This window comes from Thermobia domestica, chromosome 6 (assembly GCF_964235325.1).
Source record: "Thermobia domestica chromosome 6, izTheDome1.hap1.1, whole genome shotgun sequence".
Taxonomy (NCBI): Eukaryota; Metazoa; Arthropoda; class Insecta; order Zygentoma; family Lepismatidae; genus Thermobia; species Thermobia domestica.
Genome location: NC_137459.1, coordinates 258600815 through 258620893, shown reverse-complemented (window position 1 = coordinate 258620893; position 20079 = coordinate 258600815). Strand labels below are relative to the sequence as shown.

The 20079-nt window shown below is 36.2% G+C and overlaps 1 protein-coding gene across 8 annotated transcripts in view; it reads left to right on the top strand.

Annotated features, from left to right (window-relative positions):
* The window catches only part of LOC145688484 (uncharacterized), a 93664-nt gene that overhangs the window by 12657 nt on the left and 60928 nt on the right, over nt 1-20079 (top strand). For 7 of the 8 annotated variants that reach the window (XM_081762784.1, XM_081762787.1, XM_081762782.1 and 4 more), the window contains exon 2: nt 11810-12050. In XM_081762784.1, coding sequence (XP_081618910.1) covers nt 11822-12050 — 229 coding nt within the window. In that variant the 5' untranslated portion in view covers nt 11810-11821. Of the gene's footprint in view, nt 1-5806; nt 5832-11809; nt 12051-20079 lie in introns of those variants that run through there. The other variant, XM_081762788.1, reaches the window with a different exon arrangement.

Genomic DNA, 20079 nt, shown 5'->3' with positions numbered 1-20079 from the left:
TCACAATTATTTCCACTGCAATCTTCTAGATGCGCTCTCTCGCTTAGTCGCTTTACTTTGGCAAGCGGAACCTACGCATGCGCATCACTCAGATGCACATTTTCTGTCTTTCCTCTTGTTGTATGCTATGTTTCTTGGGCATCCAGGCCTACTGCAAGCATCGGGGTTTTCGTCTGTTTTCTGTCGAATGCGCATGCCCAACTACTTCTTTTCCTACTCCCCATCATCCTTTTCAACCCAACATTTGCTTTAGATATAAGCTGGCGTATGCTCAAGTACTGCCAACTCTATATATTTTGAACTAAGCTATGGTTTCTGTATAGAACGTACTAGCGCTGTCAAGGAAATAGAACAAAACATAAATAGTTAGTTCAACGCCATTATGAAGCATGTCGCTTATGTAAGTGATAGCATAAAAATAGTTATGCTTTAATCGTAATTAAATGCATCGTAATTAAAGGCAAACTAGTAATCTACATCATAAATACATATCATGTGTCAAGGTGTAGCCAGATACTCTTTGAGAGGACTCACGGTCACCGATCTAGTAGGCCACCCTCCGCCCTTCAGAAAGTTTACTTGGGCTCTTCCGTATCTGGATATCTGACAGTGAAGTAGATACACAGAAATAGGCCCCCAGAGTTGCTTTAAGTGCTTTCTATTTGTATCGTCAAATGATATACACACTCAGGCCCATATTCACGAACAGGCGCCTGAGGTCCGGACCCAAGGTAACAGATTTCTAGGGGTGACATAAAAAAAAAAAAAAAAAAAAAAAAAAAAAAAAAAAAAAAAAACTAGATTGAAGTATGGTATGCGGAGAAAGAAGCTGCCCACGAGAGAGAAATAAAGGGAATTATACTAAAAACAATATTCATACAAAAGTGGAGCCGGTTTTTCTCGTCATAATGCTAGTGGCAGAAAAGGAGCTGAGACAATTGCTTATTGGCGTCTAACGTAATCTACACATTTGCTTCTGTATGCCCCACCAGGCGTGCAATTAGGGGAGCCTGGCTCCCTAAATGTTTTGGCCTCCTAATTATTAAGAGTAGTTATTGATAAAAGAGATCCAGAATTGTGACGATTGGACCCCCTAGCATATTTGTGCCTCTCTCCTAAACTTTAATGGCTGGTTGCGGGCCTTAATGAGAGACTCAGCCTGTTAATCTTCTATTTGTATTGTGTAATAGTACGGGATGGTTGCAAATTATGCCGTTCTAAATATAAAGCTTCTGCAAGTTGTTTCATGAACATGGCTTTACAATCCTTTCTTGTGATAAATTATTGGCTCACCTCTCCCTGGCTATGCCCTTGCGTTCTGTACTAGATTTATGCTTTTGATTAGCAACATTGATCGTTGGTGGTCAAGAAAAATTGGGAGTATAAAGTTCCTTTTGCGTTGTGATTTGAAATTAATATTTGTTTTATTGTTTTACTGCACACAATCATAGTCATACGTCTTGCGAATAAAATCAGAACAATAAACACACTGCTGAACAAGACTGCACTTATTTAATGTGTTTTTATGTGTTTTTTATTAAATAAGTGCAGTCTTGTTCAGCAGTGTGTTTATTTTTATGTTTTACTGTTGTATGAAGAAAATTGCATTTATAACTAATAAACATAGCTGTGGAAAGTGTTCGGCTGCTACAAGGTAGAGTACCTTACTAACTTTTAGCAAATGATGACTACGATAACAGTACCAGACACAAATTTAATTGATTTTTTGTTAACTACCATATCTCGGTTGACTTGCGAGCAGCGCTGCTCTCTGAAAGGGATACGACCTACCCCAAAGCTTTCCATAAAAACGACAACTTGCAATCAGTCGCGAATATTGCAGTCTTCGTGGTATAGGTTGTCTTGGCTTTCTGGGTGTTCTGTAGGAAATAAAATGTTGTGTTTCGTCTGCATTATGTTTAGGGCAAAGGAGTCGGAGTGGTGTTCAAACGGTGTTTCTGATTTGGGTAATTTCATGAAGAAAGCTATAAAACATGAGTCATCGAAACAACATTTGCTGCATAGTGAATCTTTTCACTTGTTAAAGAGAATATACATTGAACATGTATTGCATTGTATTGTATTATATCAGACAAGTGACTAACTTTGGCATCCCCATTTCGGAATACCACGCTACGCTACTGGAAAATTCTATCTAGGAGCCGTTCAAAAATTTTGTGGCCCGGGACCAAAAAATCCAATATATTTCATTAAATCAAAAATTTTCTTGTACGCCTTATATCTGGAGAAATTCATACAGTATAGCCAAACCCAAACTATCGAATACGAAAATTCGATCTAGGGGCCGTTGAAAAATTTTGTGGCCCAACTCTTTAACTCTCATATTTCCCAACTCTTTAATTCTTCTATGTCCTCACATTTTCTTTTATAATATTCTTCCCTTGCTCTGTCTGTTTCCCTTCATAACTCATTGTTTAACTTCCTCTACATGTTTTTGCACTCTTCTGTATCAACCTGTTTTCCCGTCTTCCTCTCTCCCATTTTCTGCAACATCTGTTTTGTAACCCTGATTTCCTAGCCGCTTTGTGTTTGCGGTAAGCTTCTACTTCTTCTGCAGTCTGCTGTATGCAAAGTTGAATATGCTTCCACCATCTGTTACTACCTGCATCTATCTTTTCCTCGTTTGAGGATTTCCCTTCGAATTTTTCAACGAAAAGATTTTCTTTCTTCTTCGTTTTTGAACTTTTCAGTATTCAACATCCTTTTGTCTTCTTGTCTTCTGCCTACATATTTCAGTTAAATATTCACTTCGGACATCACAAGGTTATGATCAGTGTAAAATGTCATCTCCTAGGAGGGTTTTCGGGTTCTTCAAGCTATTCCGATACTTGTACTGGGTCATAACAGTTTACCTGATATCTTCGGCCGTCTATTGACGATTTCCAGGTATATGCTCTGTGCTGATTGGACCAAATTTTCCAATTACTAGTCAATTCTGTCTACAGAAATTGACCCGTTCGTCTCCCCTTTTATTTCTTTAGCCTAAAGCATATTTACCTCTGACATTCATTTTTTTTTTCACCACAATTGCACTACGGCCCTCTTCTGCCTGTCTGTAATTTCTGTTTTCTCGTAATTTTTCTCTACGTCTTCAATTGTATGCAAAGTCGTCGGTGCATATGTCTGTATCACCACTAGATCCTCAGGTTTTCCTTTAAGTGTTAACATCTTAACTCTCAAGAAATTCTATTTTCACTACCTTCTCTTTTAACGCTTACCAAGAATTATTCCCACACCATTATGACTGCCCTCTTCATAGAGTAAAACATTCTATATCATTTTGCTGCTCAACACCCCATTACCTCCATCTAATTTTTCAAACTCCTAACAAATCAAGATTATTGATTTATTTATTTTCATTTCTTAATTAAGATTTTTAAAATTTTCCTCCCTGTAAATACGTACGTTCCATATCCCTATCCTAAACATTTTGCTCTTGCTTGTCTTTCTCTATCTTCCCTACATTGTCACTTTCTCGTTCAATAGTCCTTCCCAAGACATCCCTTCCCGGGGATCCGAATGAGGAGATATTTTATCTCCGAAACTATATTTTGACCTGCAAAAGACCATTGTACATATGATCTCTTTTCGCTGTTAGCAAACTAGGGAAGATCAGAGTGGCGGTTTTCCGTTCCCTTCCATGTCGCTCTGACCACACCTGGGACTAATGTCCAAGTTTCGTGCCAATCACTATGATTTCTGTTTACTTGGCTACTGGAGAATGCTGTCGTCTCCCAGAAGGCAGATTAGTAATGAAATATTTCTTTATGAAATATGAACAAAGCAGTGTTTTTTGTAGAAAATGGACCGGAAAAACTCACCCTTAAGAGTGAACCTGCTGTGAATATTTTCAGGACAACTGAATAATACTTTATTATCGGGTTTAAACGAAGTATTTATTTATGAAATAAAAAGCTAGTTCGCTTGAATCTGTTAAAAAGAATTTCTAAAAGAACTCTGTTCCAAGAGTAAACTGAGTCACAGAAATGACTTACACCATAGTATAGGGTTGTTAATGAAAGATTGATGTATGAAATTTAAACAAAATTGTTCGAATCAATTTTGAAAAAGTAATAGTTTTCAATTTCCACCCTTCAGTAGTGTGCCCTTAATTTTGGGAATAGGAAAAACATTCAAAAAGCATTCCTAAGAAATCTAATAAACACCTTAAATTTAAAATTTGGTGCGGATACGTCGAACGGTATGGCCTCTACGCGAGTGAATACATTTGCATCGAGGGGGGCGCGGTGGCTCAGTGATAGAGCATTCACCTCCGGTGCTTGGGGTCCCTGGTTCGATCCCAGCTCGCGCCGTGTGGACTTTGTGGTGTACAAACACCGTGCTTGTGGGTTTTCTCGGGTTCTCCCGTTTCCTCCCACTTTCTTCATTCCACCATTTCATTCATTTCTCATCATCACCGTCTCCTTTAGCCTAACCAGCATAAACGTGGGACATAAATACTTCACTTCACATTTACATCGAGATAAACGGATAAACATATCGAAAAATACTTTTCGGTATGTAGAAACCATGAAACGTGTAAATCCATTGAAATCTCGAATTCGATTTTTTCACGATCACCATACTTTCATCTCTCCTATCACCACTCGAAAGTAATAATAAGAGAAATACGTATTTTAGCGTTTTCGAACATTTTGTTTCTGGAAGGAAAGGGAAGCGATATGTATAATATGGAAGATTGAAAGTAATTCATTGAAAATTCAGGTCATATCTGGAAACGTGACAATTTGATAGAATTCTCCTTTTGTTGCAAAAGCTATTAATAACAAAGGATTTTTTTTTTTTTTTAAATTTTAATACGTCTGCTAAGGGATGTGAAGGGGATTCAAGTGCTTTGCCTAGAATAAAGTGCCACATAAATCCCAGAAGTTAAGGAAATGAAACTCAGCACGTAAACTTCTCATAAGCGGACATGTGTCCCACCTTTTTTAAAAATTCCCGTTTTAAGAGAATCGCATTGAAAGCAATATTGTCTGTTGTTTGTAATCGCATCACGGGATAATGGCTGAAAACTTTGAAATGAATTTAGAAACATACTTACCATCTACTTTGAGCTAGGTTTCAGTCATTACTGTGATTAAGGGCGTGTCCTAAAGCAGTATGAGGTTCAACATTAATGCGAGAAATTGAGTATCTCTTGTGCCCTTCAAGTGAGGAAGATGAAAATTATATATAGACTTCTAATTATAAATGGGTGACCCAGCATTGTCCAAATTTCCAGTTTTAAGGCGGGAGTTCCAATTTCTGTATTTTTCGTCACATTGGAATATACGTTGACTGTTGTTTGTGATTGCTTCACGCAAAACTTCTTTCCGTTAGTTGTTGCCTCAGGGTTTTTATCATGTCAGATTAATTAATGAGTGTATCTTAAGGGGTGAAAGGTGTTCAAAATTCATAACAAGATTAGAGAATATGTATACACATAGTGTAAGTATACACTGAAGTGACAAAGGTCATTGGATAGCAGTAGGGAACTTGTTGACGTCTTTGAATACCGGTCAAACAGCGCGAAGCAATTTCAGTGTAGTCAGTTGGACTTCTGTGAGTGTAGTGAAACGTCATGTGACATAATGATTGCAACCCAATGGGAATTACTGGTGTTTGTGTGCGGGATGATGATTGGTGCTGGACCAGTGGGGCATACAATTTCGTCCGGACATTGAACTTTTCTCGCTCTTAAGTGTCGAAAATGGACCGTGAGACTCATGGCGTGAGTGAAGCATTGGGGACATTATGATCCATCAAAGACAATGCAGTAGGTACCCACGTGTACGGAACAACCATGACCGGTAAGTTTGAGCAGACTCGTGCAAGCAAACAGATAAGTAGCATTGCGTGAATGACAGCATGAATCAATGCAGAAAGTCCTAGCAATATGTCTCAGAGGTCAGTACGGCGCAGTTTGATCTCCATGGGATATCGAAGCTGTAGACCGCCATGAGTACTGCTTCTAACCTCTGATCATCGGCAGCCGTGACTCATATGGGTTCGGAAACATGTGGATTGGGTCTTAGATGACTAGTAACGTCTAGCGTGGTTAAAGAAATCACGTTTGCAGTTGGTTTGTGTGGATGGTTGCGTCCTGCTGTCACGCAGACCCCATGAGGCCATGGACCAAAGTTTCAATGATACATTTTCGAAGCTGCTGGTGTTTGTAACGTCCCATTCCGCAGCAAAATCGAACAAAACTTCAAAAAAAATAAATAAATAAAAATAAAATAAATAAATAAATAAATAAATAAAAATCAATCCAATCCTACCTCAGAGGGAGCTTTCATTGGAAGAGTCAACGGTCGAAGAAATGTTTCCCGTCAATTAATAATCAAATTATTAATAAATAAATCAAATAACCAAGCATACATACAGAAACAAAATCAAAATAATATCAAATAACAACACCAACTTTTCAAAATTAAATTTTATTACAAATTACAAAGATAATCTTCGTCAGCCCAACAACGTAATCAGGTTTGATTTGGGTGTGTTTACATAGGATGGTTTGGGTCGTCTGATTCGTTTAGACCAAATATTGACCGGTCATCTCTATGTTCAGCTGCTTGGAATGATCTCGAGCCCTTTATGGACTTACTGTATCCTGACAACAATGAGATTTTCCAGGATAGCAATGCGCTATGTTACATTTCCGCAATGAATGGTGCGCAACTAATTTGAGGAACATTCTAACCACTTCCAACTCAAGGTTTGGTGTCCTAGACCACCGGACATGAACTTTATTGAGCACAGGTTAACGATTTTTGACCTTATGTTAACGCACTTGAATGGCAATGGAATGACATTTCCAACAGTGTGCAGCCTGTGGCAGTGGCATTTTTGAAAGGGAAGATATTGAGGGAAATCCTCCGCGAGTGTTGCCATCCAATTCACTTGAATATTGAAAAAGGAGAATTTTGAGGGACGCTATTAAATTTTAGTCAATAACTTCACTTCCAAAGAGGCCACTATACATGCTGCATACAGTTCGAAGTCCATTCCACCACTCTTTAAGTGTGCTATTTCTCAGCTGTGTAGAAGAACTACAGGGTGAGCAACAAAATTTTTTATTGAACATAAGACCAAAAATGGTTAAAATCTGTAGCTGTCGAACCGTTGAGAATAGGACACGTGGTTTTAGGAACTCTTTCGCTTAAAATAGCCTCTCCTATCACCCCACAAGGAGATGTGATTTCCTCCCGGCACACCATTATATCTAGAATAAGTAGGACAAGTCAGAAACCTTCGAACACCATTTTGTTGTGAAATCTAAGAGAAAAATGTAAAATTTTTTAATACGAAATAGTAGTAGAGGTGGAAACATATATGGTACATGTCCATCATGATCATCATCTTGAAAGCAATTTCGAAATTTCAAATGCGAAGAGACATGCTACACATTAGGTAAAACTTGTGTGAGCTCAGAAATTCAAAGATGTTATTATTTCTTTCGTATCTTATATGGTTTGCACTTTATCAAAACTGAAACTTTAAAATTATTTACCAACGGTACGCTACAGCACATACTCTATGGTGGCATTCTCATCTAATGCACAACCGTAGTCTCCGTATCCACTCTGACTGCATATAGAGGAAAATATCTAGTGAAATTCTTTTACACACATGCTGAATGCGTTCTTGAGATGCCTTATACCCCGGAGTTTCTCAGCATATCCCATTTGATTCAGAAGGCCTCACTGATAGAAATCCAAGTGTGTGATATCAGGGAATGTGGGCGGCCATTCCACGCAACCACAACGACCAATCCACTTCCTTGGAAGTTATGCATCGACCCATTGATGCACACCAACACCACAGTAGAGGGAGGTCCCCATTGTGTTGGAAATAGGAAGAAAGTTGTCTGCTGAGCTCAGAAGGAAACGAAGTAAATGTTTCTGTAGAAGTGTCAGGTACTTTGTGCCGTTAAGGTAGTGTTGATGAAAGTGCACTAATGAGCTACATCATATGCCTATATTGCTACACCGTTACCTTGGCAGAACTACGTTCCTTACTTGGGTCAACTCAACTCTGATTACTATCAGCGTTAATTATGCTGATTGACTTCATCTTCAAACAGAAACAGGCTGAACAGTATGTCACGTATAAACGAGGGAACAAGTTCGTGGTGGTTCGTAGCTCATGTGATGATCGGGACATCCGTATTTAGTTTATATGTCATGTGCAGGTTTCAAGGATGCCAGCAATTAGTGTATATTATTTGGTCAATGGAAGACAGACTGATACCAGTTTCCAGTGAGAGACTATGAGTAGTGCGTTCGGTACTCTTCACAAACAATGGTAGAATAGTTGTTGCTGTCTTCTTATTAATGAAATTCTCTGGTCTCCCACTACGTACCCTATCTTCCTTTTTTTTTTTTTTTTTTTTTTTAATTGAGCGATCATATACGGATGTCTGTCTGAGTACTGTCTGTTGTACTTCTCTGCAGTATTTCTAGAACTGTGTTCGCCGGGTATTAGGATGATTTCTGTTTTCCTTTCTTTTGTCAGAGGTACCTTAGATCACCCGCAACAATAAGAGTTCCTGTCAGTAAGTATGAGACTTTTCCAACTTTCAGTGTTCACAACGTGCAAGCCATACAGGATATCAAATGAATAATAATATATTTTGTTTCCTGAGCTCACGCCGTTGTTATTTGATTTGTGACATGCACGCCATTCACATTTAGAACTTCGGAATTGCATTTAAGATGGGGTCCAAGGTCGCCATGTATCGTATAAGTTGCAGCTTTCCATCTATTACCATTTCTTATTAATAGGTTTCACATTTTCCTCTCGGGTGTTTTTTTTTTAACAGAAGATGTGAATAAAACCATATGTATAATTTAAAATATGCTGATACATTTATATATTTATATGTAGAATAATTTAATAACGTTCGACTTTATTCCTTCTGTGACAATAATGACAACCTCCTCAGTTCGTGTCTTTGAAACGGGGATGTAATCGTTGAACTGAGAAGATCACCTTCCACTCACCATCTAGAATGAGTGGGTACGTTACTGATTTCTATGCGAGAGGTTATCACTTGAACCATGTTTTATAGGAATTAACTTAAAATGACAACTCAGAGATTAAATAAAATATTTGACAGTTATATTTCTCATTACTTTGTGTTGCGGTGTAAATGTTGTGTTTTAATACGGATATCTAGAAAGTTTGCCAGAAGAGCAACGCATGCCAAGCATTGAGCAATTGATCACTGATTTTGAGGTCACACATACCTTGGATGGTGTCTTCCGTTGATGGTCTTCGGTGGTTCTCTCCTGGGCTGGTCTCTGAAGTGTTGATATCGCCAAGTTGATATCTTCCTGGATTGGTGTCTCTCAGGTCAAGACACCACTAACATTGGTGACGGTGTTTCTCTGACCAATGTCCTCTGTAACTAACTCCCAAAGTTAGTTTGACGAATGTAAGCGATTTGAGACTCCAGTTTCAACGTCGTAATTGGATCTGTACTACTAAGTCACATACGAACTTCTCCGTCGTATAGGAACTTCTTCCATCTAGAGACCTCTCGTCCTCTGGTTTTGTTCGAAAATCGTCCTCAGGAATTTGATGGTGTCGACTGACGTCAAGCACGCGTGCCCTCCTTTCTTTGGAAAACAAGGTCGCTTCCTTCTGTCGCGAACAACAACTGCAATGCTCTGATCTCATGATTCTAGGCAATTTCTACATACCCGTGAATGTGTTTCATGTTCACAATCATTATACAATTGCAACTTAATGGATTTTACAAATTGTTCTTGCCAACACATTTTCTAAATTTAATTCCTGCATTCGCAGACAACAAATAATGTGCTTTACTGGTTTTTAATAGCTGACAAAAGAATTGTATAAATTTCATGAGAATTGCATTATTAAGAATCTTAAGCTTGACATAAATTATATTCGTTTTTCCCTTCACCAAACAATAATTTAAAATCTTTAATAAATCCAATATTTCCAAATAAACATAAAATTAATTATTAAATTGTGAGCTCTGCTATATGAAAATACAGGCTCTGCCACAATAATATAAATATGCTACTATTTGGTATGCTACATAATGATGTAATAATTCTTATGAGTATCTGTATTGTGATTGATCAGTTTTTTTAATGTGTAAAAATTCATCAGTTCAAATATTGGCCACTTTAGTTACATGTTCTGTGCGTAATTAACGAAATATTTATTTTGAGAAAACGTTTCGCTGTGATAGACACGTGATTCAAATACACTGAAATTCTTGGAAATTGAAATACCAACAAAAGAATGTTAAAAATGCGTCCAAACTTAGGATTTGCATATACAGGGCATGATGTACTAACGATTATAATTTCAGTAGGATGGCGCATATTTGGACCTAGCAGCTCTTCGGTTCAGTGTTAGTACATCTTAAAAGGGAGTTTACATCACACACTGATGTATTAATGTTAAAGATTATGTAAATAGAGTGTATCGATTTTTGTTTGTTTGTTTGTTATACAATTTGCGGAAAAGTTGTCATTGAGTTAGAGTAATTGGCAAGCAAAATTGCATTAAAAAAAAAAAAGTTAACTTCGTCCCCTGCCTCAAGAAAGTCAATACTTTCAGCGGTCGAAGATACGCAACAACCATCAATGTATTTTTACCTTTTCTTGTGGTTTTATCTTTTCTGTGTGGACCTAAACGATGACTGATTTCAACAAGTTGAGTACCGAGTAACAACATCTCTTAAACATGTGTCTACGTCGGACATTTTCGCTGGAATTATCAAAGAAACTCACCACGGTGAGTATTACCGGTTGAATCCAAAAGCAGCGAAGAGCTGCAAGAATAATCAAATAAATCAATAAACTTTATTTGAATTTAGAAAAGTATGGAGAAATGATGTACCACAAATACAGATATATATATATATATATATATAGATAGATAGATAGATAAATAGATATAGATAGATAGGTAGATAGATCTTCGATAAAAGATACAATTGTTACATTAAAAAGCAGTTTCCTCGGTACAGTACAAGCGCGAAAAATGACCAAAAAATGGGGCCTGTAATGTGCTTCTTGCCTACATTCGGCCACTAAAACCGACCTTCTTGTTGGTTTCAAGGAGTTGACCAAAAAATCTGATGTTTTGCATGCAAACTATTGTAACCCAATGATAACTTTTCCTCAAGTTGCTCAAACGAAATAATAAGAAAAAAGGTCGATCCACCATATTGTACAGTTCAGAAATTGTTATTTCTGTATAGTAATGCAGGGAATCTGTGGTATGAAGTTCATTATACTCACACGTGTCTTTGTTGGTGTTCCAATTTTCACAAACATCAGTTTATTATACTAAGGCAGTTAAAGCAAATGGGGGAAAATGATAAGAGGACAGTTACGTCTCGCACAAGAATTGTCTCAAAAAAAATCTGCCTATAAAACGTATTTCGTTAATGACTTTAAATTTAAGATAACCATTTCAGTACTAACTTAGGAACCATGGTTTTATCAAGTCAGCACACTGACTCTTAAAGTTTCGATAGAAGAAAATGTATTGAAAGGTATCCACTTTGCGCTGGCAGTTATACCACTTTCTTTCAATAGTGATGTTTATGTCCATAAAAGTGTACCTACAATCTGCGTGTAAAGCTAGAGTGTAACGAAAGTCTGTTGTGCACGGAAAACTTGGCGAATGACTACCGGTGATGTTACTAATGATATAGTGCAAATGTAATAATAGTAATGGTGATAATACATTCAGTGAAGCAGAAACTGAGATACTGATTTTTTCTTTGTTTTAGGATCTGCTCACTATGGCTGAGAGACTTTATTCCAACCTTCTTGAAGGGAAATCTCGTCCTTTATTCGATAAGCATATTCCGCATCATTTAGCTGTTGGATATAATTTGCATCGTTGTGTGGATTCAGTAGTAAATGACGGCCTCGATCAGATAGCTAGTGTACAGTCGTTCTTCTCGACATGTACATTTAAGTGTGATTATCCTCTTCCATTTCTTGAGCCAAATAAGACATCCATTTCAGGTAAGGTTGCTATATTCTTGTTTCTCGGTTTAACAATTGTTGATATATTACTTACTCATTTTTTAAGATACACTGAAATCTGTACTGTTTTTTTCTAAAGGAATTAAAAAGTACGGACCACCGCACGAAATATTCTCATTTCAGTTTGTTAAATTAAATAATGTTATGCTCCAGTTATAACTTAACCATTCATTAGTGAAATAAGAAACAAAATTATAGGCGTTTTTTTGAAGGAAACTTTGACCAAAGAAATTTCATCCCAAAAAGTAAACAGCCCCTTGTGGATATTTTCATAAGAAATGATTTACGCAACATTGTATGATATTAGTTACATATTTGTTAATGAAATATGAAGAAAATCATCTGAGTCGTTCCTACAAAAGCGTTCTAGAAGGGACTCAGTCTTCAAGCGAAAACTATCCTTTGTTGATTGTTTAATGAGAAAATCACATATTGTGTATTGCAAGGACATTAATGAAACACTTATTTAAGAAGTGTGAACATAATTGAATAAGACATTTTTTAGAAAATCTCCCGAAAAAAAACTCACTCCAAATAAAGTACTCCTTTGTATTTCCTCAGGATAAATGATTTATGCCGTACTGTTGAGTTACAAACGAAATATTTATTTTTCAAATATGAACAAAATCGCCTCAGTCGTTTCTGAGATAATCGAGTGGAAAAAAAAAAAAAACAACTCCAAGAGTAAACTACCCATTGGATATATTCTTAGGTCAAATGACTTATACCGTATTGTCACATTACTTACGAAATATGTATTTGCGAAAAACGAACAAAACCACTTTGTTTTTGAGAAAATCACCCGAAAAAACTCACCCCCCAAAATAAACTTCTTGTGCATTTTTTCACAATAAGTTATTTATGCTATATTGTCGTGTTAGTTATTGAATTATTATTTATGAAATATGGACAAAACTAATTGAATTTCTCTTGAATATATGGCCCGGAAAAACTCACCCCCAAGAGTAAACTACCCCCTGTGAATATTTTTAGGGCAAACGAATTGTGCCATATTGTCAGGCTACTAACGAAATATTTATTTATGAAACGTGAACAAAAATTTTGAGTCGATCTTGAGAAAACCGTTTTACAAAAACTCACTAGTCCTTCAAGGATTTTACCCACAGAAATGACTTATACCACAGTAAAGGGTTGTTAATGAAAGATTGCTGTTGTAATGTACCATTACAGTTAATGAAATTTTTGTTTGGAGGGGTCCAATAATTTTTGAACGCACTGTGCTACGTGGTTTTTCAAGCTATAACTTCAGTCCGTGTCTTGTATTCATACGTTCTTTATCTAAACCAAAATTAATATGGGAGCTTTGAATAATTTAGTAGGAATCATATTCTGGGGAATAATATCTTTATTTATAAATTATTTTATTATGAGTTCCGTATATGGACATTTCAGATGGATAAATATCGAAATTATCATCTTAATGCGATACGAAAACACAGGCCCGCAATTGGACAGAAATTCTTGAAATTATCCACCAATCTGATTTTTAGGCAGATTAATTTAGACCCCCTTCGTCCCTCTGAGATGCCCATATCCTCCCAAGATCCGGTTTCTTCCAGTTTTTTTTTTTTTTTTGCTACTTTTCATTCGTTTTATAATTTTCCGCCGCCAAAACACTCTTTTCTGATTGAACTAGAAATGAGAATTGTGTACATAGTAATTGTGAATCTTTTTTATTACTAACATGGCGGTATATGGTTTCGTGGTAGTTAGAGTAATTATCATTATAATGGTGTAAACATAAAACCGGGGCTCTCATTTACTCCTAAGTTGATCAAGCTTCCAACCAAAATGGGTTAAACGATTTTTCGTTAGGGTTCTTTTCCCTTCAGGAAAGGGATCCTCACAATTATCGGTTTTGATATGCCCTTTCAGTGACATTAATAGTATCTTGAAAGTTTGATTTAGTTAGTAGAAGGGCTACTTGGCTCTGGTCATTTCTTCTTCCCTTTTTCAGTTCCTAGAGCCGACTGGTGAAAGTGAATAATCTTGTTTGCATCATATATAGCTGAGTGGTGTGATAATACATGTATCAGTTTGTATAGTTATATGTATCAGTATTTACTTTCTTGGGTATGTGGAATGTAATTTGCATGTGTTTAAGTGAGTAGTATAAATTTTAGGAGTAAGGCGTGAGTGAGAGTATGATATATGTATTGATGTACAGTGTATTGTTGTTTGTGTATTTATCTTTGGTCCGTCATAATAAGTACGTTACTCCATCGTAAAGAATTTCCTAGTAATTCCGTACCGTAATTTCATAGTACATAGCTTATTAACAAAAATAGCGCAAAAACCATGATCAACAGTGCAAAGATTATTCGGTTATGCACAGGTTGGTTTCATACTACTAGCGCCACCGCGTTCGAATTTAGTATTATCCGTTGCTAATGTCCTGTTATCTAAATACTTAGTGATTTAGTTTACACGGAAATGTCCTCTTTTTTATAATTAACTTCAGTAAATATTAATTTAGGCCCATATGAGTAGGTATTTAGATAAACTGATTTATATTTTAACATTCCTGAAAAGCACGATCATTTATATAAGTTAGTAATCAAAATATTAATAAAAGTAATCTTCACGTTTCCACCTAACTCGAAGTTTCATCTATATGACATTATTTTTTTATCGCCAGGCTGCATTTATGAATCCTCTTTATCCGTTGCTTGCTGTGAGCAATTACGTTGTTGACATTTTCTGATATATAGTTAAATGCTATAAGAACATTCAACTTTCATTGCATACAAAATAAATTTCGAAGCCATGAAGTGAATTATACCGTAGTTTGTTACGATAGAAATTCATATTCACTTCATATAGGATCACACGTGTTAATTAATGTATTATGGTAATTGCTGATTGTAATATAGTTAGACTGCTCTGAACAGTCTTGGACTTATTGATAAAGTATAGGGTTTCTAAAAATAATCGATGTAGTAGAGAAAAGTAAATAAATAAATGAATACGTGAGTAATGATAATATTATTAGTATATACATGTGTATAGTAAAGAGTGTGATTAAATAGCAAGACGCCCATGTGTATATGAGCCCAGTGGTATAGTTTGCTACGAAGTATTGAATATATATATATATATATATATATATATATATATATATATATATATATATATATACACACATTAAATTCCTTAGTGCATTAATTATCACGTTAGGATTTTTATATAAGGGTAATGTGATATGTAGAAAACGATGGATGGTATTTTTCACTTAGTGGCTCGACTTTTCCATAGTAAATGCACCAGTTACTTGATCAACCAGCCTGACAATACAAATAATATCAAATGATCCCGGATACCTCACAGTTAATTACATGACAGAATAGCTGTTTGCAGAATTAATACAGTTTAGATATATGCGTTTGACTTACATTTATAATAATACCTAGCAACTTTGAATTTTTTTCCACGTTACCCGACCAAGCTAAGTTTATTATTGTGTGTAGAGGTGACGAAGTGGACAGAATTAAATAATCTAGTAAATCTATTATAGTAGACTCTAGTAATGCCGTGCCAGGCCGTCTAAACCCCCAATGTCCATGAATTTTTCACTTTTATTGTTAGTATATAATGTTTGAAATTAGTTGACGCCTCAAGGTTGGCAAGCTTGCGGACTAGTAGCTACTAGTAAGATTTGGCGGACAACTTACTAGTACAAAATCTAATTTTTATTTATTTGTTTTATTTTGGCAAGTCACTGTTAGGATTTCTTCTATTTTATCGACTTTAGTTTTCCATACTTTCCTCGGAACTCTTCTTAGTTTCTGAGGAGTCGGATAATTTATTTTTTTTAATTTTAGAAATTCCAAATTAGGAAACCAAATAACTTCCCGGTAGTGCCGGAGTCTTCAAGGTCTCAGCCGGATTTCCCTAAAGCAAGGAGGGGAATTTCCCTAAAGCTTTTGTCTTTTTGAAAATTCTCTTGTGGGCACGGACTTGCTGTGGCTTTGGAGATACTTATTTTAGGCTACGCATTTTAGTAGACCGAACATTTTCGGCATATAAAAGTATATTTGGCTGTGGATTGTTGTATGTTGAAATTCGACCACTTATCTTTGTAGTTTTAGTGTTCTAGCTTATTTCTTTGGCGCCGCTTTTTTCTCTCTCTCTCTATTCCTCTATTTTATTCTTCAAGATTTTTTAAAATTTTTAACCTCCCCCCAAGTTTTGAATTTTACAAATATCGACCTTTTAATATATAGCATTTAAAACTGAATTACCAACTGAAAAGTCGCGAGACACGATTCATAGAGGTATTCATTGATGTGAAGTATGAAGTAAATGTTTTCCCCCATATTGACAAACTGCAGTAGCGAGCAACTGTCCGGTCTACGATTAAACTTTACTTTCGTTTCCTTCTATCATTATCCGCTTAGTATCTTTTGTCAAGTTATTAGCTATTCCTATGTTTGTTTCCACTGGTAACTCTGAATGTGAAGATTGTTGTAGTTGATTGGGCCTGAAAATAGTGTTAACAGTTTAGTACCATATACTTATACATATTATGAGTTTACGTGCCTGTCATGTTACTTAAATGTCTCCCAGTTTAAACAAAATATTTTGAGAATTCTAATTTTATCATTATGCGCGGGAAATTAGTTGAATATATATATATATATATATATATATACAGGGTGGGCCATTTTAATTAATCCACGGAAATATCTGAAAAATGATAAAACATAGAAGAAATTTTTGAAGTACACGTTATATATTGCTAAGGGGGAAAACCAATTCCGCCAAAAGCACCCCTTTCCGCCCCCCGTAAATGGGGGTAACGGGGGGAACTTTGAAATGTCAAATGTGAACATGGGTCGAGTAATACCTCGTTCGAAAGGTCTTGGAAAACTAAGTAACGCTGTACCAAAAGATGTTTCATATTGTGCACCAGTTTCAAAATGGCCGCCATAATATGGTTCGGAAACTCCAGTACCCGTAGTATGAAAACCATGGAAGGAAAATGAATGGAACAAAATTGAAATACGTAAATATCATAGGGCATATCGAATGATGTAATCCCTGTGATCCCAGTGGCCTCCCTGAAGGGGTCTTGGGGGCTAACTTCAAAATTTCAATGTCCGACCGGACCACGGTTCGGGCGTACGCTTGACCTACCCAATGCTGTTTGGAAGGCAGACTTCATGCATAGAGAATTTGTGCACTAAGTTAACGCGGATGGCCACAGTTACATTTTGATTAACTATTAGCATTCATGTCATATTGTGAGCTTGAGGGACGAAACGGTGTGTACGTATATCCCCAAAATGTTTTCTGAATAACCAGCACGCATTACATAAAAGTTTCTCTTTTTTTAGTCACTACAGCGTCATCCTTACAAACAAATGTTTCAACCACACAATACCTATTTGTAAGGTTAGCCTTAATTTACGAATTAAAGTAGAGTTCTCGTTTGAACTTTCACTTTACTTTCCACCCCACTCACATACAGAGCGCAGGGAGAGATTATTTTGCAGGACTTGGATTTCTCTCTATACATTATGGCAATTTTACTCTAATATTTTTATCTCTGTTGTATTATTCTCGAGCCTTGGAACGCCTCCGTGGTTTTCGTATTTAATTTTCGTTATTTTCATTTATGTGTAACCGTATTCATACTATGGGCACTAGACGTTTTCTTAGACACAGTCACCATGTCTTTGCGATCATTTTGAAAACGGTGTCTCATGTCGAAAATTTTCTTACAGAAGCTGTTTGATATTAATTTGTCTATGTAACGTGATGTTACTCGCTTCAAGCTGCTATTTGAAATTTTCAAGTTGGCCCCGGATAACTTTCAGTTACTCCTTGGAGTCACCCCGACAACACCTCTCGATGTGCCTTACGTCAGTTAGCTACTCCAGTTTTTCTTTTGTTGATTTATCTCCAATCGCTTTCATACTACGGGTACTAAACCTTTTCTCTGACACGGATACTATGTTTCGGCGGCCTTTTGAGAACACTGCCATTTCACATCAATCGTTTTCTCCTGCAATATGTTAGATTTTGCAAGATTTATCGAACGAGGTACCACTCGACTCATGTTACTATTTGAAATTTTGAAGTTAGCCCCCAAGACCCCTTTAGGGAGACCACTGGGATCACAAGGACCACACCGTTCGATATGCCCTATGATATTTACGTATTCCAATTTTGTTCCATTCATTTACCTTCCATGGTTTTCACATTACGGGAACTGGAGTTTTCGAACCATATTATGGCGGCCATTTTGAAACCGGTGCACAATATGGAACATCTTTTGGTACAGCGTTACTTAGTTTTTTAAGACCTTTCGAACGAGGTATTACTCGACCCATGTTCCCATTTGACATTTCAAAGTTCCCCCCCGTTACCCCCATTTACGGGGGTGGGGAGGGGTACTTTTGGCGGAATTGGGTTTCCCCCTTAGCAATATATAACGTGTACTTGAAACATTTCTTGTATGTTTTATCATTTTTCAGATATTTTCGTGGATTAATTAAAATGGCCCACCCTGTATATATATATATATATATATATATATATATATATATAGAGAGAGAGAGAGAGAGAGAGAGATATGCGATATATCGGATTTAAGATGTAAAGTGTTGCAACCGCAAAATTCAATTTGTCGGGGTCAATAGTTTGTAAGGTTGAATAATTAATGAATATAGATTTATGTTGAGATACGAATATGTGTTGAATATGAACATAATATTGAAGTAAAATGTATAATATTGAGTTGAGTAAATAAATATATGTATAAAGGGTCTTGGTACTTTAATCCGAATAGTTCTTGGTTGCCACGGTCACGAAATATCCGATAAATATACCGCCGCATGTTGTATATTCTTTTCAAACTGTGTGATATTCTCTAATAAGAGATATGTAAGAACTAACATTATTAGTACTACACTAACCGCATGTAGCATGGGTTTAAGGCAGTTCGGCGTAACTCTAATTTATCACTAAATCTATCCTCAGACCAGTCAACTGAAATCCTACTGCAGAATTACATTTTGATTCCATCCCTCCTGTACAAATCCTAAAACTCAACCAGTGTTTTCACTTCTATAATCGTGCTCTCACCAATGAAGATTCTTCTGAACTTGAGAAATTCCCGTTTCTAGTTTGTTTTTTTTTTCCTTGAGTTGTGCAAATGTACCAATAAATATGCTTATTTAACGATATAAGGCGATAGTGATCCAAACCTGGAACTAGTAAATTAATCGAAATGAACAGAGAAGTAAAATAGTCGCCGTAATAGTAGAGACGAAAGTTTGTCCTCATCCAAAAATGGGGAGGAAATTTAGTAATAAGTTTATCTACGGATAGAACATGTGTCGGTTACAATTAGTAATCTAATTTCACGTGTGTATTCATCAAAATAATATGCCATCAAAACGCTATTGTTCAAATTCATATGTAGGTTAGTATATTCATATGTATGTTGATTGCATGTTCATAATAATTTGTGTCCAATTTTAAAATAGATGTAATAAATGTTTACCAAATTGTAGTTAGATAGTTTCTTTTACATTATTTTCATCCATGTCGAAACGCTGTCCTGTATGTATGTGTATGTGAATGAATGATAAACTTAGTTTTAAGTGGTAGCATTATATTGATTTAGGATTATAGTATCTGTAATATATGTGTAACACTATGTTATCTGTATTAGTGCATGACGAGGTCATGAAGGAATAACTAATTCAAAAGTACTCAAAATCGGCTCTGTGAGAAAAGCCAAAATAAAGGGATGAGCTAGATAACGACAGTCTTCTCAGAAACCTCAGAACTTTTATTTGTGGAAAATATATACACGTGACTTTAATTTTTTTCTTTCCTGACCGATTCAAATGTGTGGTTGATCTCCGCTTTGGGTATTCAGATACTGGATACAGGTTATACAACATTTCAAAATAACAGATAAACTATTTAGTAAAACTTTCTCGTCACCCGGGCTGGGTTGGGGCAACTCCCACTT